The sequence below is a fragment of the Vitis riparia genome, chromosome 18, assembly GCF_004353265.1.
Source record: "Vitis riparia cultivar Riparia Gloire de Montpellier isolate 1030 chromosome 18, EGFV_Vit.rip_1.0, whole genome shotgun sequence".
NCBI classification, from domain to species: Eukaryota; Viridiplantae; Streptophyta; class Magnoliopsida; order Vitales; family Vitaceae; genus Vitis; species Vitis riparia.
The window spans coordinates 11,919,625-11,941,421 of NC_048448.1; the positions used below are offsets into that span (position 1 = coordinate 11,919,625).

Below are 21,797 nucleotides of genomic sequence, written 5' to 3' on the forward strand. Positions count from 1 at the left end.
ATTTTCTTATATTGTGAAAAAGCCAGTAGTCTTTGGCATCTTCAGTTCTCACTGTTTGGTATGGGTACTTCCCTCCTTGGTGAGAGAGATCTTATTGTGTTGACATAGGAGCTTTCTTGTCAAAATGCATAGAAAGGTTTGATGAACCATGCAGCTATGTTATTTTGGACTATTTGGCAGAAGAGACGTTGTACATCTTTTGAAGATGTGGGAACACAAATCAAGTGCTCAATGACTGCTTCTTTGGTCCAGAAGCTCCTTAATCTAGGCTCTGTGTACATGTTAGATTTTATTGACTGGTTGGGCATTTATTAGTGGGCAGGTGTTCCTTTGTTTTTTTCTTTTTTCCTTTTTCTTTTCCACCTTTTTACTCCGTTTTCATACTTTTTGTGTACCTCAACTGTGCCCTATTATTAGGTGTTCTTTAATAATTTTATGTTTGTATATTAAAAAAAGGGCATTCAAGGAAGCAAGCAACCTATGTGTAATATGCAATGAAAATATATTTCAATAATTAGTGAGGTGTATTTAGTCATGTGTTTAACTTTCCCATTAATTTTATTTGCTTACAAGAATTTGAACTTAGCCCGTCTTATGGTGATTTGTCAAAAACAGGCCATTCCTGTTACTTGCACGGCTCATCAAATCTAATCCATTTTTGGCATTGTGGTGTGCTTCAGAACCTTTTAAAGCACTAGTCTACTGGTCCATAACTAGATTGTGCCCTACAAATTTAATGTTCTTCTGGGTAATAAAAGAGAACAAAAATGGAAAAGCTAAGAGGCTAGTATTTGCAATCTTATTATCTAGAATTGGGTTCCTTCTAACATGAAAATTGTCTCAAGATGGGAGTTCTTGGCTGCATCTTGTCCTTTGAATGCCTCTATCCCTAGATGATTGACAGCATAACATAATCAATTTTGTGCTTGACGTTAATATATACATTTGCATTTTTGCAGTGCAATGCTGTCTCATTCTCACCTGATTGCAAGCTAATGGCCTCCTCCTCAGAAGACTCCACAGTTGCGCTGTGGGAACTTTACCCTCCCTAATACAGAACTTAAATTATATAGACTGCAATGCACCAAGCTGGGATTGCGAGATTCGTGGTCAATGGCATGGTCCAGATGCTTTGTTTCTCTTATTTTCATCACTTAATTTCTGTTTTGTTTTATACTCATGTAATAGTAGATTTTGGGTCTCATGTTGAGGTGTTGTACATACAGTAAAGAGGGTTACCTACATTGATCATATTTATTTCGGTTTTTCTTCTAGGCTGGAAATATACAAAGGGGACTTGATGTATAAAAAGAAAGTTGGAGACTGGAAAATTTTGCTGTGTTTTACACGGCGCTCTAAATCAGTTAGGTTGGTTTGCATAAAGTTTGAAATCGATACTCTATTTCCTTGCTTTTAAGGCTGTAAACCAATAATTTCTCACTGAAATATGCTGAACCAGATCCATGCTTCTGATTCATTCATAAACCAATAGCTCTTGAATACACACAAGTGGGCTTCCTAGAACAGGTGTGTGGACCTCTTCCGTGTAAGTCAGGGCTGAATTGATCGGTGCATGGGGCCCTAAATGATCTGGGCAGCAAAGAGAATTACGCAGTCTTACAAAGTGTTATTCTATTACCCGTCCTGGGGATGAAAAGATTATCATTGGATCAGAACAAGACTTTATGTTATTGGGGCCGAATGAAGAATGAGACTCCTCAGCTGAAAACCTAATAGACAGAATGGTATGTATAAATACTAGAATTCTGAAGAGGTACATGTGCTGTGACTGTTTCTCTCGGTGCAAATCTGACTCTGAGATTGAACTTGCTCTTTACAATTAAGTAAAGCATCTTCATTGATTCTGGGCATCTTCTTTATCGTAGTAAAAATTCCGTATAGTGCCTGTTTATTGTATAGAGATGATGGAGAGGATTATCCTCAGTTTCTATTACTATATTTTAAGTTATGTTTGGGTTTAAAAACTGGTACTAGTTACAATCCAAGTCCTGTTTGGTTCTCAAGAGACTAGATTCTCTTTGCTTCTGAGAAACAGTTTGAACATGAAGACAAAACGACAATGAAGAGCGAATGGATTTTTTAAGAATAGTTTTTGAAACTCGTGGTCCACCAAAGAAAGGAGACACCACCTTTGTGAGGCCCTTTGAAAGACCCGCCTCAAAAATACCATGTGCCATTATCATTTGCTCTACAATTAATATGAGAAGTTAAAATCAGGCCCATAATCATTCTTTTTCAAGCTCATTCATGGCTGTGGGACATTTCCTAGGAGGGCCCTCCTGAATTTCATTTTCATCTCTTTTCCATGTTAATGAGTGGTTGTGGAAATTTCTTGAGCCAAGGAAAAAGAAGCACAAGAAAAGAATCCCGCCAACCCAAATAACGCACAAATGCTCGGAGGCAAGCAAAACAGCCAGCCGCCAGGCAGCAGTCCTGTGTATGTTCCTAGTCACATCACGGGATTGCTCGTTTGATGTGGAACCCAGCTACTCTAATGTTAACGTGGCTAAATGTGGTAGTTATCTCTCTCGGTCCCATGTGCTTCATTAATATTTACAATATTTAGTTGAGTTGTGAGAGCCACCTCTTGTTTTCTTGTAGCCGGAGGAAAAGAAAATGGGAAATGATTCTAAACCATCCTTTTCCACCTCCATTTTCAATCCTGAAAATAAGATAAAGCCTTGGAATCAATCAGCTTGATTAAAACCCAACAGAAATCTTAAACCCACCACAGGGTGATTGCAGAAATCTGTGAGAGTAGCATAAAGTTGTGTTGGGTTAAGTGGGTGCTTGCTTACAATCTTCATCTTCAACTTGTCCAAAAGGTACAAATTATCTCCTAGCAAAAGGTAAGGGTGTCCTAATTAAAGAAACTGTGGTCCCATTGAAACCCTTGATCATGTGCTACGTAATAAATGCCTACCCTCCAACTTCAATACCAGGATTGTGGGGGTTGAGCTCCCTCGTTATTTTCCTTTCTTCTTTTATCTTGATTGGCAACCATCAGAGCATTAAATGATAAAAAAAACCCTTGAACTTTGAGTTATGGCTTCACCCCTCCGACTGAGGTATGCCTTCCCCAAAACCAATGTATTTGCGCATACGAGAGGCGTGTGGCTACTTGGGTTCTCTTTGTGACCATTTTTTTAACAGGATTTTTTGTTCTTCAAAATAGTAATAATAATAATTAAAAAATATTTTTTAATTGTTTTAAGTTATTTTTTAATTTTCAGATAATTTTTTTTAATAGATAAAAAAGAAGATATATTAAAAAGGGCTACCAAAAAAGCAGTCCAAAGTAGACAAAAAACATACAACTACCACTAGCCTCCACCAAAAAAACACCAAGATACAAAAAAAGAAATACAGTCAGTCTGCCCTCACCAATGACCCAACCAATCTAGAAAGCAAAAAAGAGTTAAGAGGAACATCATCTTAGATAAAGAAATAAACGAACTTTTTAGCCTTTGGATAGAGAGCTCTTTCCTCTCAAAGATGATTCTCTTTCTCGCCTTCCACACTATCTAAAACAAACATAAAGGTTCGGCTTTCCACACCTTCCTATGCTTCTTGTCCTCAAATGGCCCATGTCACCCTAGAAGAGTTTTTCTAATTGACGCAAGTAACACCCAAACACCCTAAAAATGGTAAACAACAACTCCCACAAGACTCTTGTCTTTACACAATGGACAAGGAGATGGTCTATGGATTTTTTCTTAGCATGACAGAAAAAACATCTATTCACTAAATACCACCCCATTTTCTGGACTTGATCCAAAGTTAAGGTTTTTCCCCAAGTTGCCTCCAAAGCAAAGAAACTAACTCTAGGATGCACTCATGCCTTCCATATATTGCTCCAAGGAAAAGAAAACGAAGTCCCCAATTCCAAAGCCATATAAAGCAACTTCACAATAAACTTTTCATCCTTAGTCTCTGTCTAACATACCCTATCTTCCTCCTCCCTATTCATTGCGCACTTTCCGCTTCCCAATCATTGAGGGGTCTAGAAAAAAAGGGCCTCCAACCCCCCTTCCTAGGGATAGAAAAGTCATAAACATTCTCCATCCACGCATCCTTAGAACATGCCAAGGAAAATAAAGATGGAAAAGAGTCCCGCACGGATCAATCCCACACTTGTACTTCCAAAATTTGACGTTTTGTCCATTACCTACCTCGAAGGAGATTTTACTACTCACAAGCCCCCATTCCTTTTAGCTTTCCAAACACTTACCCCAAACCCCTCCCTAACCTCCTTAGAACACCATCCCCCTTCTTCTTCCCCATACTTCCCATTGATGATGCGCTTCCAAAGGATCTTTTTTTCAGTAGTATAACACCAACTCCACATGCTCAGAAGAGCTTTATTGATAATGGAAAGACTCTTCCCCTTTTCTTCTTATGAAGGCAAATTATATCCCACCATACTAGATGTGTTTTCCGCTCAAGAGTTCCCTTGCCCCAAAAAAAAAGTTTATTTGAATTTGCTCTAATCTCAAAACATGTCAGGCTTTGTCATTGGTTGATTAGACGAGTGTTAGGTGGCAAATGGCCATCCCAAGAAGGGAGCTTTTTCTCATTTGATAGGACATGACAAGTTTTGGCTGAGGGTTCGTTCCTTATACCTGTAACTCAACATTTTATGTTGATGGGATAAGATGAACTTTTGCATTGGGATCCATTCCTTGTACGTGTGCAGCCTTTTGTATTTGTATCAAATATACTTTATGAACTATTCATCTCACAAGGTTCAAGAATGACTTCCCAAGTTCCTCCAGGTAACATGTAAGAATTTCAACAGTAATTTATTACAATCCAATTACATGTTAACACATTCGAGGAAGCTGGCCACTAATCACTACATCCATGAGAGGGGAAAGGGAAGAAAGGTAATAGGCTTCTTTAATACTCCTACCAATTTGAGAAATACCTTAAAAAGTGCTGCTACGAATTTAAGAAATACCATAAAAAGTGCCCAAGGGGAAACAAAGACTCTTACAGAAAAACATTTGTAAAGCTCATAACCTCCCTTTTGATACTCATACAACATATAGTCCCATAAGCAAAACATTTGTAGGGGGAAACAAACAAAGAATGACACCACAAATGTCACCCTTCAACTATTCAAATCAATTATAAAAATAAGTACAACTGCAATATGGCATTATTATTATTACTTTCTTTAGTAGGCTACTACTTCCTTTGAATGAAAATGATGCCATAAACCAGTTGCAGTGTTCATATTTGACACCACTGAAAATCTCGAATGTCTGTGGGCCATTAAAAAAATTATTGAACCCCTTGAAAAACAGGTTTGGAAAACCGATCCAGTGGTTTTATTAGATCATTGTCATCTTACACGAAACATTAAAAAAATAATGAATAAATTACAATTGGTCTTCCTTCTTAATCAGGACTAATTTTGCAAATTGTGGCAAATTCGCTTTCATTGACTATCAAGCAATAACGTTTCTAATTAAAATCGTACAGCTAATCAACAAGAAATTGAATTAAACTATATTCACCATGTGTATGCTTAACTTTCAACATTTTAAGTACATTTAGCAATCTCCAATTGTCTTCTAATGACGCAACCTTGATTAAGTCTTTCCCTTTATTTCAATATTCCACGTAATTTGGCTATTTAAAGGTAGCTATGACTTAAAAAAATGATGGTATTCTAGTGTGGGCCACATATGATATCAATAATATTGACCTCAACCTTTTTTAGAGAGGAAAGTTATGCCAGGTCGAAACAAATCTTATGTCACATTTGAAACATTGGAAGACAAGTCTCAAATCACATTTGAAACATTGGAATAGATAATGAAAATGAAAATTTAATTTCATCGTCACTTAATAATATGTTTGGATTGTTTTTTAAATGGGAATAAGAATTAAAAAGTTCAATAATATAGAAATTAAATCTTTTTATTAATAAGATTTTAATTTCTCCCTATTCCTTTTCTTTGTGATTTATCCTTATTTTTATCTTATTTTCATTCATTTTATCACATACCAAACACATCCTCTAATACCGTACAAATTTATGAAATGAAATATTTGCTTACAAGAAATGCTTGCTTAGACAATTGGGACTTGTATAGCTCTAGTCTTGGCACCATGACATCACAAAAGATTATCCCACATAACTAATGTCAAGTCCGAGGGACAAACAAGAAATCATGACAAGGAAATTAAGAAAATCCCAACATACAATTATATCATATGGATTTCATGTATTTGCTTAATCCCATTGATTAGTTAGGAAACTCTTTGGTTTTTTTCTCCTCTTTCGCCACCATCTTGACACCTTTGTATAGAAAATTAGTAGCTCGCAAATGGTTTTCACAAAATCTACCAAAATCTTAATCAAAATTTTCAATTTCCATTCATAAGCGTCATGACCACAAAACATTGGGCTGAATTGATCTAGTCCCTGAGAAAATACAGTGCCCCACGTTTGCTTTGGCCTGAAAAGACCATAGAAAGAGTCAAGTAATGAGCCAAAAGCACACCCTTAAGTGATGAAGAGAAGCAACCGTTGAGATTATTATATGATAAAGCTGAAGAGGTTTAAGGGCTTAAAAAGAATCTAATCCTATGATTGGCAGTGTCAACCAAACACTAAAAAATCCATAATACCCACCAGGCCACCACACTCGTTAACGTGATCTTCCTTCTCTCTGATGTTATGTTGTACCTCTTTTTCTTTTCATCTCTCTCTTCAGTCTTCAGTCTCCAACCACTACATGGAGGACTCGATCAAAAGGATAGATTATAAAAAGCTGATTTCGACCAGGTTCTAGGTTGGCTGTTTTTTTCTCCCACGTGTACTTGTGAAATTCCGCACCCGCTCTTCGTTGTAACTCCCTTCAAGGTTCTAACCTTCTAGGTTGGCTGTTTTGGTTGGTGGCATGTTGTGGTCCTCTCTAGGGCTGCTCGCAGCTCACCTTCAAACCCTAATATTTTTAAATAAGATTCCGTTTTGCCGTGCCCACTTCTCACCCCTAATATATTTTCCATGAAAAATCAGATTTACATTATTTAAAAAGAAAAAAATCAATTCAATGTCAATTTAATATAATGCTTTTGTCCGTTAGTGTCATTTTCCGATCTATATCCATTTCACCACTCCACCTAAAATTTCCTATTCCCGTACTCAACTTGCTAGTTTCCATCACCAATCCAAGATTAAGTCGTGAGATTTAAGGATGGACTTAAAAAGACGTTTAAAGATGCTTTTAAGTCCACTTATTCTAAATAAATGCTTTTAAATACATTTAAAATTAATAAGTGTTTTAAAAAATTAAAAATAATTTATAATGGTGCTCGAAAAACGATATAATAATATTAATAAAAGGCTCTTCTCTAAAATGAGGCCAGTGTTGGCCTAGTCGACAGGGCGGCTCTGAGCATGAGGCCTGTCCTGTGCTGTATTCATTTAAACCCTAGCTTCATCCAAAGCCAATCATTTTCATTAATTTCCTTTTTTTTTTTTTTTTGTTGAACTAGTAAAAACAATTATTTCCAATTAATATTTCCCAGTGGTACACGTGTCAATATTATGAGTCCCCACGCAGAAAAGTTTAGTACCATGTACCTATCTGGATCGATGATCAAAATTAGTTCTCATTTTTGTAATAATCAGTCTATCCGCGTGGAGCCGTGGTGCTAAGTTGGATCGGGGGGTAGAATTCTTCAATGATGTTTACATTTTGTCATAGATGATTATCTGCTTCATATACTTTCTTACACATTTAAATAAATGACGTCACTTATAATACATCAATTGTTTATTTAAATAAAATATTAATTTAATCGAACATGAGAATTTTCTTCGGTTAATAAATGTGTAAATATTTTTTTTATTTTATTTAAAAAAATAATAAAGAGGAATTATTAGTAAGGACTAAGGACTAAGAAGAGGGTATGGTTTGAGGATTCCAAAATATCCCATTCCGCGTTACACGGGTGCTTATCCACGCGCCAGCAGGCGTGTGGGATTACACACTTCCGCCCTCGACCTCGACTAGGATTTAAAGCAGACAGGGTTGAGACATCACCAGTTCACCATGGCCACCCCACCAGCCCATATGATTCGTACTTTGATTTTTCCCTTTCTCTGTTGGCAGCTACTCTTTGCCCCCGGACCATGCTGCCGGGTTTTAACCCACGCTGCCGGCGGCGAGTGGCAGCTCTTGCTCAAGAATATTGGCATTACAGCCATGCACATGCAGCTCCTTCACAATGACCGTGTCGTCATCTTTGATCGCACTGATTTTGGGAAATCAAACCTTTCCTTGCCCGATGGGAAATGTCGGAATGATCCAAACGACACCGTATTGCCCATTGACTGCACTGCACACTCTGTTGAATATGACGTCGCAACTAACTCTATACGTGCCCTTATGGTTCAAACCGATGTGTGGTGTTCATCAGGGGCTGTCATGTCTAATGGTAACTTGATCCAAACCGGTGGCTTCAACGACGGTGACCGTGTGGTTAGGATTTTCAAGCCGTGTTCTTCCTGCGACTGGGAAGAAATTCCATTTGGACTGGCTGCGCGGCGATGGTACGCGACTAATCATATATTACCCGACGACCGGCAAATTGTAATCGGGGGCAGAAGGCAATTCAACTACGAGTTTTATCCCAAGACCGGCGCTGCTAGCAATGCGTACAGTTTACCATTCCTAGCACAAACCAACGACCGCGGTATAGAGAACAATCTCTATCCATTTGTTTATCTTCATACCGATGGAAATTTATTTATTTTTTCTAATAATCGAGCTATCTTGTTCGATTACGCCAAAAATGTCGTGGTGAAGACGTTCCCAACAATTCCCGGAGGCGATCCTCGGTGTTATCCGAGCACTGGGTCTGCAGTCATGCTGCCACTGAACTTACAAGCATCATCCATCGAAGTCGAGGTTCTGGTGTGTGGAGGTGCACCCACTGGATCCTACACCCAAGCCTCAAAGAGTAATTTCGTCGGTGCTCTTAAAACTTGTGCGAGAATCAAAATCACGGACAGTTCGCCGCAGTGGGTCATGGAGACAATGCCTCTGGCTAGGGTCATGGGCGACATGACACTGCTCCCAAACGGCGACGTTTTGATCATCAACGGCGCGTCCGCGGGGACTGCCGGATGGGAGAACGGTCGAGACCCGGTTCTGAAACCGGTTCTTTACAAACCCGATAAACCAACCGGGTCGCGGTTCGAGGTAATGAACCCGACCACCATTCCCCGGATGTACCACTCCACGGCGATTCTTCTCCGGGACGGTCGTGTTCTCGTTGGGGGAAGCAATCCTCACATTTATTACAAATTCACCGGCGTGCTTTATCCCACAGAGCTGCGCTTGGAGGCATTCTCGCCGGAGTATTTAGATTCTGGATTCAAGAATCTGCGGCCAACCATTATATCTCCCACTTCTCAAGCTAAAATCGGGTACGGGAAAGACTTAACGGTTCGGTTTTCTGTGACGGGAACTTTGGATCCAGATACGGTGTCAGTAACAATGCTGGCACCTTCATTTACCACACACTCATTGTCAATGAACCAGAGACTGCTGGTGCTTGGAAGTGGGAATGTGAAAAATGCGGAGAAATCGACCTTCTCCATTGCCGTTACCACACCGGCTTCGGCCATTCTTGCTCCATCGGGATATTATATTCTATTTGTGGTTCATCAAGGTATTCCCAGTGAGGGCATTTGGGTCCAAATTCAGTGATTTTTTTTTTTTTTTTGGCGGGGGGTTAACAGTCAAAAAAAAAAAAAGAAAAGAAAAAGAAAAAGAAAAGGGATTATTATACGTTGAATATTTAAATTTGTGAAATAAAATAAAGCCACTATGCATTAAAAATGATGCATTCATAGAGTGGTCCAATCGACTATGTCTTACAGCAAGGTATGGAATTTTACAAATATTTTGTAATTTTATTTTCACTCCATTCATATACTAAAATTATAAAAGCAGTGTGAATCCTGATACCAATAATAAAGGCAGGTCGCGTAAAACAAGAGACAAATCTCAGTACAGCTCTACAACAGGTAATGCCAGGATGGGACCTTGTTATTCGTTCTTACTGCAAACCCTCTGTTCCTCACAAACCCTCGCCAAGTTTTACTATGAATCTAGTGGTTTTGCTTCCAACTTTTTTCAGTCACCCCATCGAATTAAAGACAACTTTAGCCTTGAACTGGAAAGAAAAGCAACGTTTTGTGTGGGGCTAGGGAATGTTCAGATCACACGTCTAAGACAATTGTGTATTAATAGAATATGGCTGTGAATGGGAAAGGATTTGATAGGAAAAGCATCGGCACAAGTTGCCAAAGCCCAAGCATTAAAATCAGCAGTTGCGGACAAGTTTCACAACATCAGCGCCTCCTACGCCCTTCCTCAATTTGAACACAGAATGGCTTAAGAGGAGACTTTTCATGGTTGCTAGAAAGAGAAATGAAAACGGAGGAGTAGCGTTGGATGGTGATGGGAAAGATGGGAGGCATTCAACTGATTGGAACACACGCAAACGACAAAGATGATGAGACCAATTAAAAACATTATCACTGTATGGCTGTGTGGCTGTATTTGGATTTGATGGGAAGGAAAAGGAAATGAGGATGATTATAGAACTTTAAGAAAACTAATGAAATAAAGAGTCATTAACCTTTTATTTTCAAGGTATGAAAAAGGATATGGAGACGAAAGGACGTTCACTTTGAAGAAGAGGGGGTTGAAAATGGGGCAGCACATTAAAAGGGAATTTGTTTGGGAGTGGGAGTGGAGGGAGGTCACGGGTGATGGCTAAAACATGAGCTTCAAAGTTCACGGGCCTGTCTTTGCATGTGTGTTTATATGTAGGGAGGACTGTGGAGGAGGGGTTGCAGTCCATGACATCCTCTTGAAGAGACACACGCAAATGGCCCTTTTAACTTTTTTGTCATCTTGTCCTTTGTACAAGCCCTCAAACGTATGCATCATCAAATGACCGACCATTTGTGGGGGCGTTATCACATGATGGCTAGTTACTCCCAATCTCTATATTTTCTTATCCTCTTGTTTCCACTTTTGCTGCTCAGATTTGGAAATGATTATATTTATTAAGAGTGAGCTTCATCTGCGCCTCTCTTTTCATTTCTCTCTGCAGGCCCCTTATGGTCTTTGAAACGTGGGGATCTGGCACCATGTACATGACTACAAAATCTAATGTGATTGCCCTGATAGCAGTAAGAAATCCTGCAAAAAGAAAGAAGACATGTAAAAAGTAAGAAATCCATGAAGAAAACTCTATAAATAGCGTCTTCCAAGTTCCAACCAAAGGAGACAAGTCCTGCTCCTCTTCTAAATCCCTTTTTGCACTACCAAATGATTGAATAAAAATTCAATCATTCATGGAAGAATTTTAGCATCTGTCCTTGGCGTAGTTTGTGAAAAAGTCTTAAGTTTTCCCTGCTTAGCTAGAACGAAAAGCTATTACAGAGGACCAAGAATGAGGTTTGAATCCATTTAAGTGTACCATTGTTCAACACCAAAATTTTCCATCAAGCTAGGCATTATAAACAACAACAATGAATGCATTAACAACAAATGGAAACCATGACTATCTTCTTATTAGAATAAAACTCTTAAAAGCATAACACGATGTAATAAATATGGATTTATTTCTCTTTATGTTATGCATTATACCTTCGGGAAATCATGCAATCATACATCACCCAAAAATAATTAAGTTTTTAGAACTTTGCTTTTATCTTTTCAATTTTAGTGTAAAATGGGAAAAAATATTAGTCATTCATGCACTCCAACGGTGCTTTCACATTTGTTCCAAAATTATCCTCAAAAGTTAAAAGAGAAGTACACCTATCACTTTAAAATACCTATTGACAAGTACATCTATCACTTTTTTATTTTTTTTATCTCTCTCGTTTCTACTATAGCTCACTTGCCACGTTTCTATTTTTTTTTTTTTTTTCCTTTTTCATCTTTTACCACTATATCCATTCTCACATGTTATATTTTGTTTTGTTATTTTTCTATCTTTTCTTTGACTTTTTTATTATATGCTCATGTATTCTCTTATAAAACTTCTTTAATTTTATTTTTATTTTTCACTCTCTAATCTCTCCATATTTATTGATTTTAATTATTTTTTGGACATATTAAACTTAAAATCATAATATATAATAAATAGTTAACATAAAAAATTAAATAAAAACATAAATATATATAATGGATAAAAATAAAAATATTATCCCACAAATAATATACTTGATGATTTTAAATATTAATTATAATAATATGTTTGATAAATTAAGGTTTAAATTTAAATTTTCTATTTTACTATTTAGAGGTTATGATATGAGTTTTTTTTATATTAATGCTAAACAAAAAATTTATTTATTTTGTAAATACTATCACATGTAAAAATAAAAATATCTTTGTAATACTATTTTATGATTTATATTATTTTTATTTTAAATTTATCATATCAAAATCATAATCAATGATGATATTTTTATATTTTCTCCTTATGGTTTTAACTTGATTGTAGATCTAACTTTTTATTTGGTTAAAATCTTTCATTTTTAATTAAAATAAAATATAAAATAAAATACAGTTTTTCATTTAAAAAGATTATATATAACCTTTTATATTAATTTCATAAAAAATAGGTACATTCATTCCTATGGAAATCGAAACCCCTTATCTCCCTTATCATTCTCCATATATTCATTTGGGGACTCTCGGTAAGTGATTGAAGGTCCTTCCTCACCCTAGAGCGAACTTTGAAACTCTAGGTACATCCATTCCTAGGGGAATCGAGACCCCTATCCATTATCATGGTCCATATATTCCTTTGGGGGCCCTCGGAATAAATTGAATGTTGTTCCCTACCTTGGAACGGACTTTGAAATTCTAAGTATATTCTTAAGAAAATTTGGTACATTCAATCATCGGGCTACCAAGACCCTTATATCCCTTCCCATGGTCCATTTGATCATTTGGGGACCTTCGGGAAATGATTGGAGGTTGTTTCCTGCCCCATAACAGACATTGGAACCTTAGATACATCATTAAAAAAATTTGGTATATCCAATCATCGGGCTACCGAGACCTCTATATCCCTTCCAATGGTCCATTTGATCCTTTAAAGACCCTTGAAAATCGATTGGAGGTCATTCCCTACCTCGGAATAGACTTTGAAACCCCAAGAAAATTTGATATATCACTAAGAAAATTTGGTACATCAAATCATTGGGCTATCAAAACCCCTATATCTCTTCACATGGTCCATTTGATCCTTTAGGGACCCTTGAGAAGTGATTGGAGATCGTTCCTCGCTTTAGAATAAACTTTGGTACCCAATGTACATCCTTAAGAAAATTTGATGATCATTGGGCCATCAGACCCTTAAATCCCTTCCCATGGTCCATTTGATCCTTTAGAGGCCTTTGAGAAGTGATTGAAGCTTGTTCTCTATCTCGAAATAGACTTTGGAACCCTAGGCATATCCTTAAGAAAATTTCGACACCCAATCCTCGGGCTACCAGGACCCCTATCTCTCTTCTCATGGTCCATTTGTCCATTTGAAAACCGTTGGGAAGTGATTGGATGTCATTCCCCACGTCGAAATGAACATTGGAACCCTAGGTACATCCTTCAGAAAATTTGGTACATTCAATCATCGGCTACCGAGACCCCTATATCCATTCCTATGGTCCATTTTATCCTTTTAAGGACCCTTGAGAAGTTATTGGAAGTCGTTTCCCACCTTGAAATAGACTTTGGAACCTTATGTACATTCTTAAGAAAATTTGATACATTCTTAAGAAAATTTGGTATATGCTTAAGAAAATTTAGTACATCTAATTCTCGGGCTATCAGGACCCTATCCCATTTCTCATGGTCCATTTGTACCTTTAGGAAGTGATTAGATGTATTTAATATAATAATTTATAATGCCAATTTTTTTTAATAAAATTAAACAAAAATATTTTCATATCAAATTAAAAATACCAATTATTTAATTCCATATATATATTTTAAAATAATCACATAAGTTTATTTACCACTTACATATTAATAAATAGAAAATAAAAATAATATAATAAATTTATGATATTAAATTTATCTTAAAAAATTAACTAAAATATTTCAAATGAAACAAGTTCAAAACCATAGTCATCAACTACAGTTTTATGATATAAAGGCTTACGTGACAAAACTGTAGTTAATAACTACGACTTTGACTTTTTTCTTTTTTAAAATGATCAAAGTAATAATCACCAACTACGGCTATAAACTTAGTTGATGACTATAGTTTTGACAATTTAAAAAAAAAAATTCAAAATCCTAGTCAACAACTACGATTTTATGATGTGAAGGCTTACATGAGGAAAACACATTAAATTGACAATTATTTTGTTATTAGGCTTAGGTGGTGTTTGTTTTTTTACTTAATTCTAAATAGAACCTTAATGATTAATAGTGTTAAATATTTGTTTGTTTGTTTTTATAGTATTTTATTTCTATTAAGTATTAAAAAGTAAAAAAAAAAACTAATATACTATTTTTTCTATTTAGAAAAAACTACATATTTTGGTTTTTTTTTTTATTTAATAAAAAGTTTATAATAAGTTATAAAAAAGTAGAAAATAAAACGACCTAAATTTTGAAAACAAATTGCTTTCAACAAAAAACCAAAAAAAAAAACACACCACCTTAATTTCTGGATTATTTTTTTTTTCATAAAAAAAAAAAATTGCTTCTGGTCAAAGCTCGTTAATTTTCAAGTTTCTGAGTGTATTCTTACTACTTCCACCAACATTCAGTTGCTGCAATGTGATGTCTAGTTTTCTTTCACTTGAGCCAACGGCAAATTAACATGGTGAAAATAATTCTTGTGCCTTTCCTTTTTCTAGTAGTGCTAAGAAGCTGATTTATAACATGCAACTTCTGAAAACATTTTTGCCTTTTTTGGCATAATTGTTATTGTGGCCATCTGAAACCTGCCTTCTAATGGTTAGCACACCAATTAGGAATCTGGAAGACATCTCTTTATAGAATACCAATTGGATTTTTTTTCACATTAGTACGTGGGGGGAAATTTGCCTTGATAAGTTTAACTCTATTCAAACCTTTTCTCCCTATGAGAAGTGATGTAGCAAGAATACTTGATACAACTCGGATACAAGTTTGATGGAATGTTGAGAAGACAATAAACCCTATTTATAAAGCATTAATTGTTATACTAATTAATCCATTAATTTTATGTTATTTTATTCTAATGGCATGAATGATATCACCCCATATACATATAGAAAGCGAAACGAGATTATGATTCTCCTTATTTTCAAATACATCTCTCACACTCATTGAATCACTTCTTGGTTCTAATTCTGCACTTTGTTGTTAAGGCATATTGGTTTAAATCCCTTTTTTACAAAATTCAAGATAACAATCTTTATGGACTCTTTTTCACTTTATGGTTTATTTTGATCACAAAATGAGGAGCTCGATATTTGTTTAATGACTAGAAAAAACCATGTGCGATGCACTTACGATCAAAAGGTCAAGATACTTACAAGTAAAGAGGTACTATGCCTAATGGGTAAGCAATTCAAACAGAACCTTTATCTTTACAAACATAATAAAGATTCATAAAAACCAAGCCTTTATCCCTTATTCTTGAAACATTGGTCAGATCTCTCCTTGAGGTAGGTTTACAGCTCGACCTCTCCTGGCACATTCAAAAAGGAAAAGGACTGACCTAGTCTACCATTCTCAAGTTGTGATCAATCCCTATGTCTTGAACTAGGGAGCTGTTGGCAAAACTCCACCAGTTTACCTCCCTAAGAGGACTTGATCACAACCTAGCTTCCTCCCTTGGCCAAGAAGGAAAGAAGGTTACTACCGACCATTCTTTTCCTAAACTAAGCATTTAACTAACAGAATGAAGGCATTAAGAATCCTACTTTCACAAAAAATAAAAGCTACAATGGGTTACTATAGCAAAAGCCCTACAAAGGCAAATAATCAATTGAGACAAAAGTGTCCAACAAAGGCAAATAACTTTTCAAGGTACTTCAGGGATGAGGGAAGATTCAAATGAAGGTAGATCAAGCTCTTTTTCCCCACCAGAGGAACCATTTCAGATTGCATCCTGATCCTTAAAACAAGGCACCACCAAAGGCATAGTATCCAAACATTCACTCTCAATCTTGTTTCCTAAGGTCTAGCTAAGTCATAGGCTCGTTCACTAGAAGGAACCTATCAATCTCCAAATAGATCTCCTGACATGTCGAATGCTTAGCTCCATCACAAGTACATGTCAAATACTTCCCAAAGCAATTTTTTGACGACGACATTTGAAACCACCGCAAAGCCGACTTGAACTCTTTGGCATCTCCATTGTATCAATACTAAGTACCTAAATGAAGCAGAAGACGACCAAGTACAAATCGGAAAGTTGAAGAAGGCTAATGATAAGAAAAACTGCTACTTTGAAATCAGATCTGGACAAGTCACCATCCTCAACCTAAGATAAATCCACCAAGAACCATCTAATATTTCTCGTCAAACGATCTCAAGCAAAGACCTTCACACCAACTTTCAATCAAGTTCAAACGAACTCCTCACTCCAATATGACTCCTTAGACGACTTGGGCAAGCTCAGCATCTTTAGAAAACCACTTAACTTGAGACAGCTCATAAAAGACACAGACAACTTAGCCTTTCAAGCTTCCTCTTTCAAAGGGAAGACCAGCACAAGAGGCAACCGCTTAGACAACCATCATTGCTCAACACTACTTCCCAAGAAACAGCCTCCACTCTTCAAGCCCTCCATCTAGAAGAAGTGAAGGTTGGGGTGCACCAATGGGGCTAAAAGTTTGGTTCACCTCAACCAAAAAGAACTCCAAACTAAACAACTTTCAAGCAATTAGAGAAAACCCCACACCAAAAAAAGTCTTGTAAAGTGTAAAAAAATATTGAAAACAAAGATTATGTTTCCAAGGCCAAAAAAACTATCAATACTACAAAAGGAAAGAGTTCTATAAAAAGTAAAAAATTTCACAAGAATCCAATGAAGAGAACTCCATAAATAGGTTCTTCTTACCAAAAAAAGGGGCAAGTCGTCCTCTACTAAATCCCTCTCTATATTCACCAAACAATTGCATAAAAATTTAATCGTTCATGGAAGAATTTTAGCATCTTTAATGACAAATAAAAACAAACAATCAGGAGAAGTAGTTGTATAAAAGAAATGTATATCTAATTAGAAACTGGAATCAAATTTCAAAGACATCTTTTTAACTTAAGCACGAGTATAGAAGAGAACGCGACATATGTATTCTTCGCAAGAAGCGTGCTTTCTCGTATTGAAGTAGGATATATTCACGAAAAAAAGACGAATACCAAAAAAAAAAAAAAAACGAAAACAACATAAAGTCAAAGTTTGGGGAATAATGAGAGAAATAAAGTAACAACTTACAAAAAGGAAGCTGCTCATCATGTCTGATGTGGATCTTGCGTTGCGGTTGAAACCGGAAGGAGCAATTCATCAATTAGGGTTTGGGGAATGAAACGGTCGGAGGGAGATAAGGTTACAAGGAAAATAGTGTTGGGGTGAATTGGCCTGCTGTAAGGCCCATAAAATTTCCACGCTAGGTAAAATCACTTAAACGAAGGTCAGGTTGTAGGCCGCAGCTCGCTTGAACTCATTTAGAGGTAGGCCTACAATTCGTCCAACCTTGGACTAAAAAAGCCCATTTAGATTTTCCGTGAGATGTTGCAGCTGAAACCCATAAATATACACCAAAGTTCAAAATTTGAGCCCACACAGTTGCCGTACCTAAATCACTAACCATATGCACATAAACGTGGATGAGCAGAAACCAGATTTCAGAATCGCTACCCAAACATAAGAAACCTCGTTTCACCCAGTTTATACACACCACCAATGCCAGTTCCCCCAGGCGTTGTGCACAACCGTAAACTCACTTATGATACGCACATAACATGGATGGATATCCTGCAGTCTCGGCTATGAAAGACACATAACTCGTGTTCAGCCTGGACGCTACTAAACTCTTACTATGAAAACATCCCTAACCATGGTAGATTCGGATAACATTACCCACACATTGGGGAGCAAATAGTTACCTGTAAAGATTAACTACCTTTTGAGTAAAAAAGGGACAGGCCCCAAAAGGCCAGGATGAAATTATCTTCCATCAAGGCCTGCCTGGTGGGGGCAACTCCCTCTGGCAGAATGATTCGCAACAATTCCCTTTGATCATACACAACTTAAAACATCTATTACCTAATGAAACAGTTGTTACTTGGAGGCGCCCCATGCTGGGAGGAGTGCCATGGTTAACAGCCCAGAAAAAGGACCTAACAAAGATCAATAGTAATGAGCCTCCCACTTCATCATCACTCAACGTGAGAGAGGAGCCCCTTGTAGTAGAATTAGATGTGGAAACCATAGACAAACTCGGAGAAAAATTCATGATCTAAACAAAAATATTATGAACTGCCGAACAAAAATACATATTAATTAAAGTTATTTAAAGGAAACGAACTATGAATTACTGAAACAAGCAGTCTCAGAGGATTGTGAACATGATAATACTAAACTAAAAAACAAAATGTTGTTCAGCAAACCCTATATACAGATTTAACTGGCTATTTTGTTTAAACATTGCTAAGAAAAATAAATTTAACAATCAAGCACGTTCGCCACGGATTCGCCTGGCCAGTTGGATGTCCTTGGGCATGATTGTCACCCTCTTGGCATGGATAGCGCAGAGGTTGGTGTCCTCAAACAGCCCCACAAGATATGCTTCTGCGGCCTCCTGAAGCGCAAGAACTGCGTGACTCTGAAACCTCAAGTCCGTCTGAGACAAATAAACTCACGTTAGGAATCCGATGAATGTAAAAACCCACAGAATTGATCAAATCAGAATCAATTTGTTCTGGGATACCTTAAAATCTTGAGCGATTTCACGGACAAGGCGCTGGAAAGGAAGCTTGCGGATCAAGAGTTCGGTACTCTTCTGGTATTTACGGATTTCACTGTTGAAAATTTAGACGAGTTAGGGTTCTGTTGTTAAAAGAAGTAACAACATTTAAGCATGCTTAGAATTAAATATCAAAAATAAAAAAGCAAAAAATAAAAATAAAAAATTACCGGAGGGCGACAGTTCCGGGACGATAACGATGGGGTTTCTTGACTCCACCGGTCGTTGGGGCAGACTTCCTTGCAGCCTGCACATCGATAAACACAGGAGCCAAAATTCAGAACCGTGATTTCAGATCGAACGATTAACGATTAGATTTTAGGGTAAAATAAATTTCATATAAAAAAAATCTCAAAACCGTAATAAAAAAAGCTTTGAAAAATCCTAGGTAATCTCTTACAAACAGAGATTAAACGAATTACGAGAACAAGAAGTCAAATGAGGAAAAGCAGCAAGAAAAAAAAAACCCACCTTTGTAGCGAGCTGCTTCCTTGGGGCCTTCCCACCAGTTGATTTGCGAGCAGTTTGCTTCGTACGAGCCATTTCGCTTCACAATAGACGACAAAGAATTGGGGAAATCACAAAATCTGCAAGGCAGAAACAAATAATAAAAAGATCAGATCGGCAAAAGAACCGCTTTCCTTCAAACTAAAACATCCCGGCCCGGAAGAACCAGAAGATGGAGGAAGAGAAAACCTAGAGGAGAAGAGGAGACCGGCTGTTACCTTAAGGAGATTAGGGTACCTGATGCAAGAATAATCAACGGGCTGATAACGGGAGGTTTATATAGAGAGATTAAGTCGGTGCTTATTAGGAAACCGAGGCCTTCAACGGCATTTTAGAAAGAGGGGCTACTAATTTGAAAAGTCCTCGATCCGTGTGATTGTCTCTCATTGGCCGCTTCTGTAAGATCAGGATTGCCAGCGTGGCAGTTTTTGTGTTTCTTTTGTGAGTGAAATTGAGGGCGAGTTGTGGTAGGCCGAACCCGCCTGAGTCAAAAGCGACGCCTTGCCCTCTTCCACGAGTCTTCACTACTTTCCTTTTCTTTCCGTCTTTCCTCTCCTCTTTTCTTTTATTTTTTATTATTTTTAATTAACACTTTTTATGTTTTACTTTTATTTATTTAATTGTGCTCCAATTTTTAATAATTATTTTTCATTTGATGCATGCAAGTGGCCCTTAATAATACTCAAGCAATACAACCACTATTAGTTTTAAATTTTGTTAGTCTGCACACCTATAAATTTATTTTATTTATAAAATTTATTTTTTAAAAATATTTTAAATGAAAAAATTTTAGATAAATGTATTTAATAATTTTTTTAAAACTAAATTTTTATTTATAAAATACATCTACAAGGATATTAATGATGAATTTGAAACCAATAATGACTTAATATATTTATACTGAGTTTTTTTAGGGTGGGAATGTAATTAGTCATTTTCAATAATATGTTAAATAATAAAAAATGATATTAGAAATAAGTAACTTTGAAAATATATTAATCAATCTTAGACAGACTCTTAAGAAAAGACATGAATAGGGTGTTTCCGTATCTTTTATAAAAAATTTGATAAATTAAGATATAATAAAAAATAAAAAGAGAATACAATACAACTCAAATCAATACAAGGATGGAGACATAGAAAGAAAGTACTTATAGTGGTTTAATGGTAACTTATATTCGGGCCATTTTGCTTTAATATGAGATTAAGGTTCTTCCACTAGTATCAAGGTTTTCTTCAACCAAAGGCTATGAATTTTTTTTTCCATGTGGGGTTAAGATTTACTAAAAGTTGAAGATTGGTACACTCATCAAACTCTTTTGAAACTCGTTAGAAATGATGCTGCAATGATTTTTCAAGGTTGGTGAATTAATAAATAAACTTGGAGAATTTCAATTAAAGTTTTGGAATACAACGGTGAAACTAACAATTAGTTGCAATTTCAATTCATGGATCAATTAAAGTATTAACAATTGAGGAAATCTTGCACTTGTGAGAAATCATTAGACTACAAACAACTCAATTGGTTGAGGTTGTCCGACTAATTGATTCTAAACCGATTAAGGTAAAACCTAAGCTATTCTAAGTTTGTAAACCACAATCATAATTTTGTTCAATTCCAACTCAACCAATTCTATTAGTTCAACCAATCCTTGAATGGTTGAGGTTTTTGTTACCCTCTTTAAGACTAATTACAGTAACCTCCAAAAAATCCCCCAAACAAGTCAACCTAGCAATTGACTAAAAAAATCCCGAATTCTTCTATTAATGTAAGAATGCCATTTTCTTAGCTTAAAAAAATTCAGAAAAATAAAGTATTATCACTCCTTTTATATTGCATAGGTTTTCTCATCATTTTTTTTATTTTTTATTTGAAGAATTTAAGTCAATTTAGAAATCGATTGAATAAGTTTTTGAATCATTATGTGTCTCAAAAATATTTTTATGCTTCCCTAGTTAATGTATCTCAACCTTACAACTTTTGAGATCCTAAACACTGCCTTTACATATACTAGATCCTTCATGGGTCATGATCTTGATTTTTCTTCTCAAGTTGATCCTTTTAATTTTGGGACAGTTGTGTTTTTGGAGGGCCATTTCCAAATAATATTGTTTTTAAAACCCAAGTTTACATAACCCAAGATATGTCTACTAATTGAAAAAAAAATCTCTATTTCATGCGCTCTAGTGTGAGGTGTTATTTCATACTGAAAATGTCTTCCCCTTGGGCCAGCTCATCGTC

The 21,797-nt window shown here is 36.3% G+C and overlaps 3 protein-coding genes across 4 annotated transcripts in view; 2 read left to right on the top strand and 1 right to left on the bottom strand.

The window, feature by feature from the left end:
- LOC117905353 (protein DECREASED SIZE EXCLUSION LIMIT 1) overlaps nt 1–1,862 on the top strand; it is a 57,331-nt gene extending 55,469 nt beyond the window's left edge. For both annotated transcript variants that reach the window (XM_034818266.1, XM_034818267.1), the window contains exon 13: nt 960–1,862. In XM_034818266.1, coding sequence (XP_034674157.1) covers nt 960–1,052 — 93 coding nt within the window. In that variant the 3' untranslated portion in view covers nt 1,053–1,862. The remainder of the gene's footprint in view (nt 1–959) is intronic.
- Nucleotides 1,863–8,078: 6,216 nt separating this feature from the next.
- Nucleotides 8,079–9,964, top strand: LOC117906769 (aldehyde oxidase GLOX-like). Its single transcript, XM_034819954.1, has one exon. The coding sequence runs from the start codon at nt 8,094–8,096 to the stop codon at nt 9,753–9,755; it is 1,662 nt and encodes a 553-aa protein (XP_034675845.1). The 5' UTR covers nt 8,079–8,093; the 3' UTR covers nt 9,756–9,964.
- An 8,573-nt stretch (nt 9,965–18,537) lies between these two features.
- LOC117906770 (histone H3.3) lies at nt 18,538–19,875 on the bottom strand. The gene is made up of 5 exons (XM_034819955.1): nt 19,774–19,875; nt 19,520–19,635; nt 19,219–19,295; nt 19,013–19,103; nt 18,538–18,925 (listed from the first exon to the last, which is right to left on the bottom strand). Exons 2-5 carry the CDS (start codon nt 19,589–19,591, stop codon nt 18,755–18,757), a joined length of 411 nt encoding a protein of 136 aa, XP_034675846.1. The 5' UTR covers nt 19,592–19,635; nt 19,774–19,875; the 3' UTR covers nt 18,538–18,754.
- Nucleotides 19,876–21,797: the final 1,922 nt, after the last annotated feature.

What these genes read in the sequence shown, in the direction of transcription:
- LOC117906770 (XM_034819955.1), bottom strand. Translation starts at nt 19,591, where the DNA reads ATGGCTCGTACGAAGCAAACTGCTCGCAAATCAACTGGTGGGAAGGCC. An exon ending in GGAAGCAGCTCGCTACAAAG is followed by an intron (nt 19,296 to 19,519) that starts GTGGGTTTTTTT and finishes ATCGATGTGCAG; the next exon opens with GCTGCAAGGAAGTCTGCCCC. An exon ending in AAATCGCTCAAGATTTTAAG is followed by an intron (nt 18,926 to 19,012) that starts GTATCCCAGAAC and finishes TATTTGTCTCAG; the next exon opens with ACGGACTTGAGGTTTCAGAG.
- LOC117906769 (XM_034819954.1), top strand. Translation starts at nt 8,094, where the DNA reads ATGGCCACCCCACCAGCCCATATGATTCGTACTTTGATTTTTCCCTTT.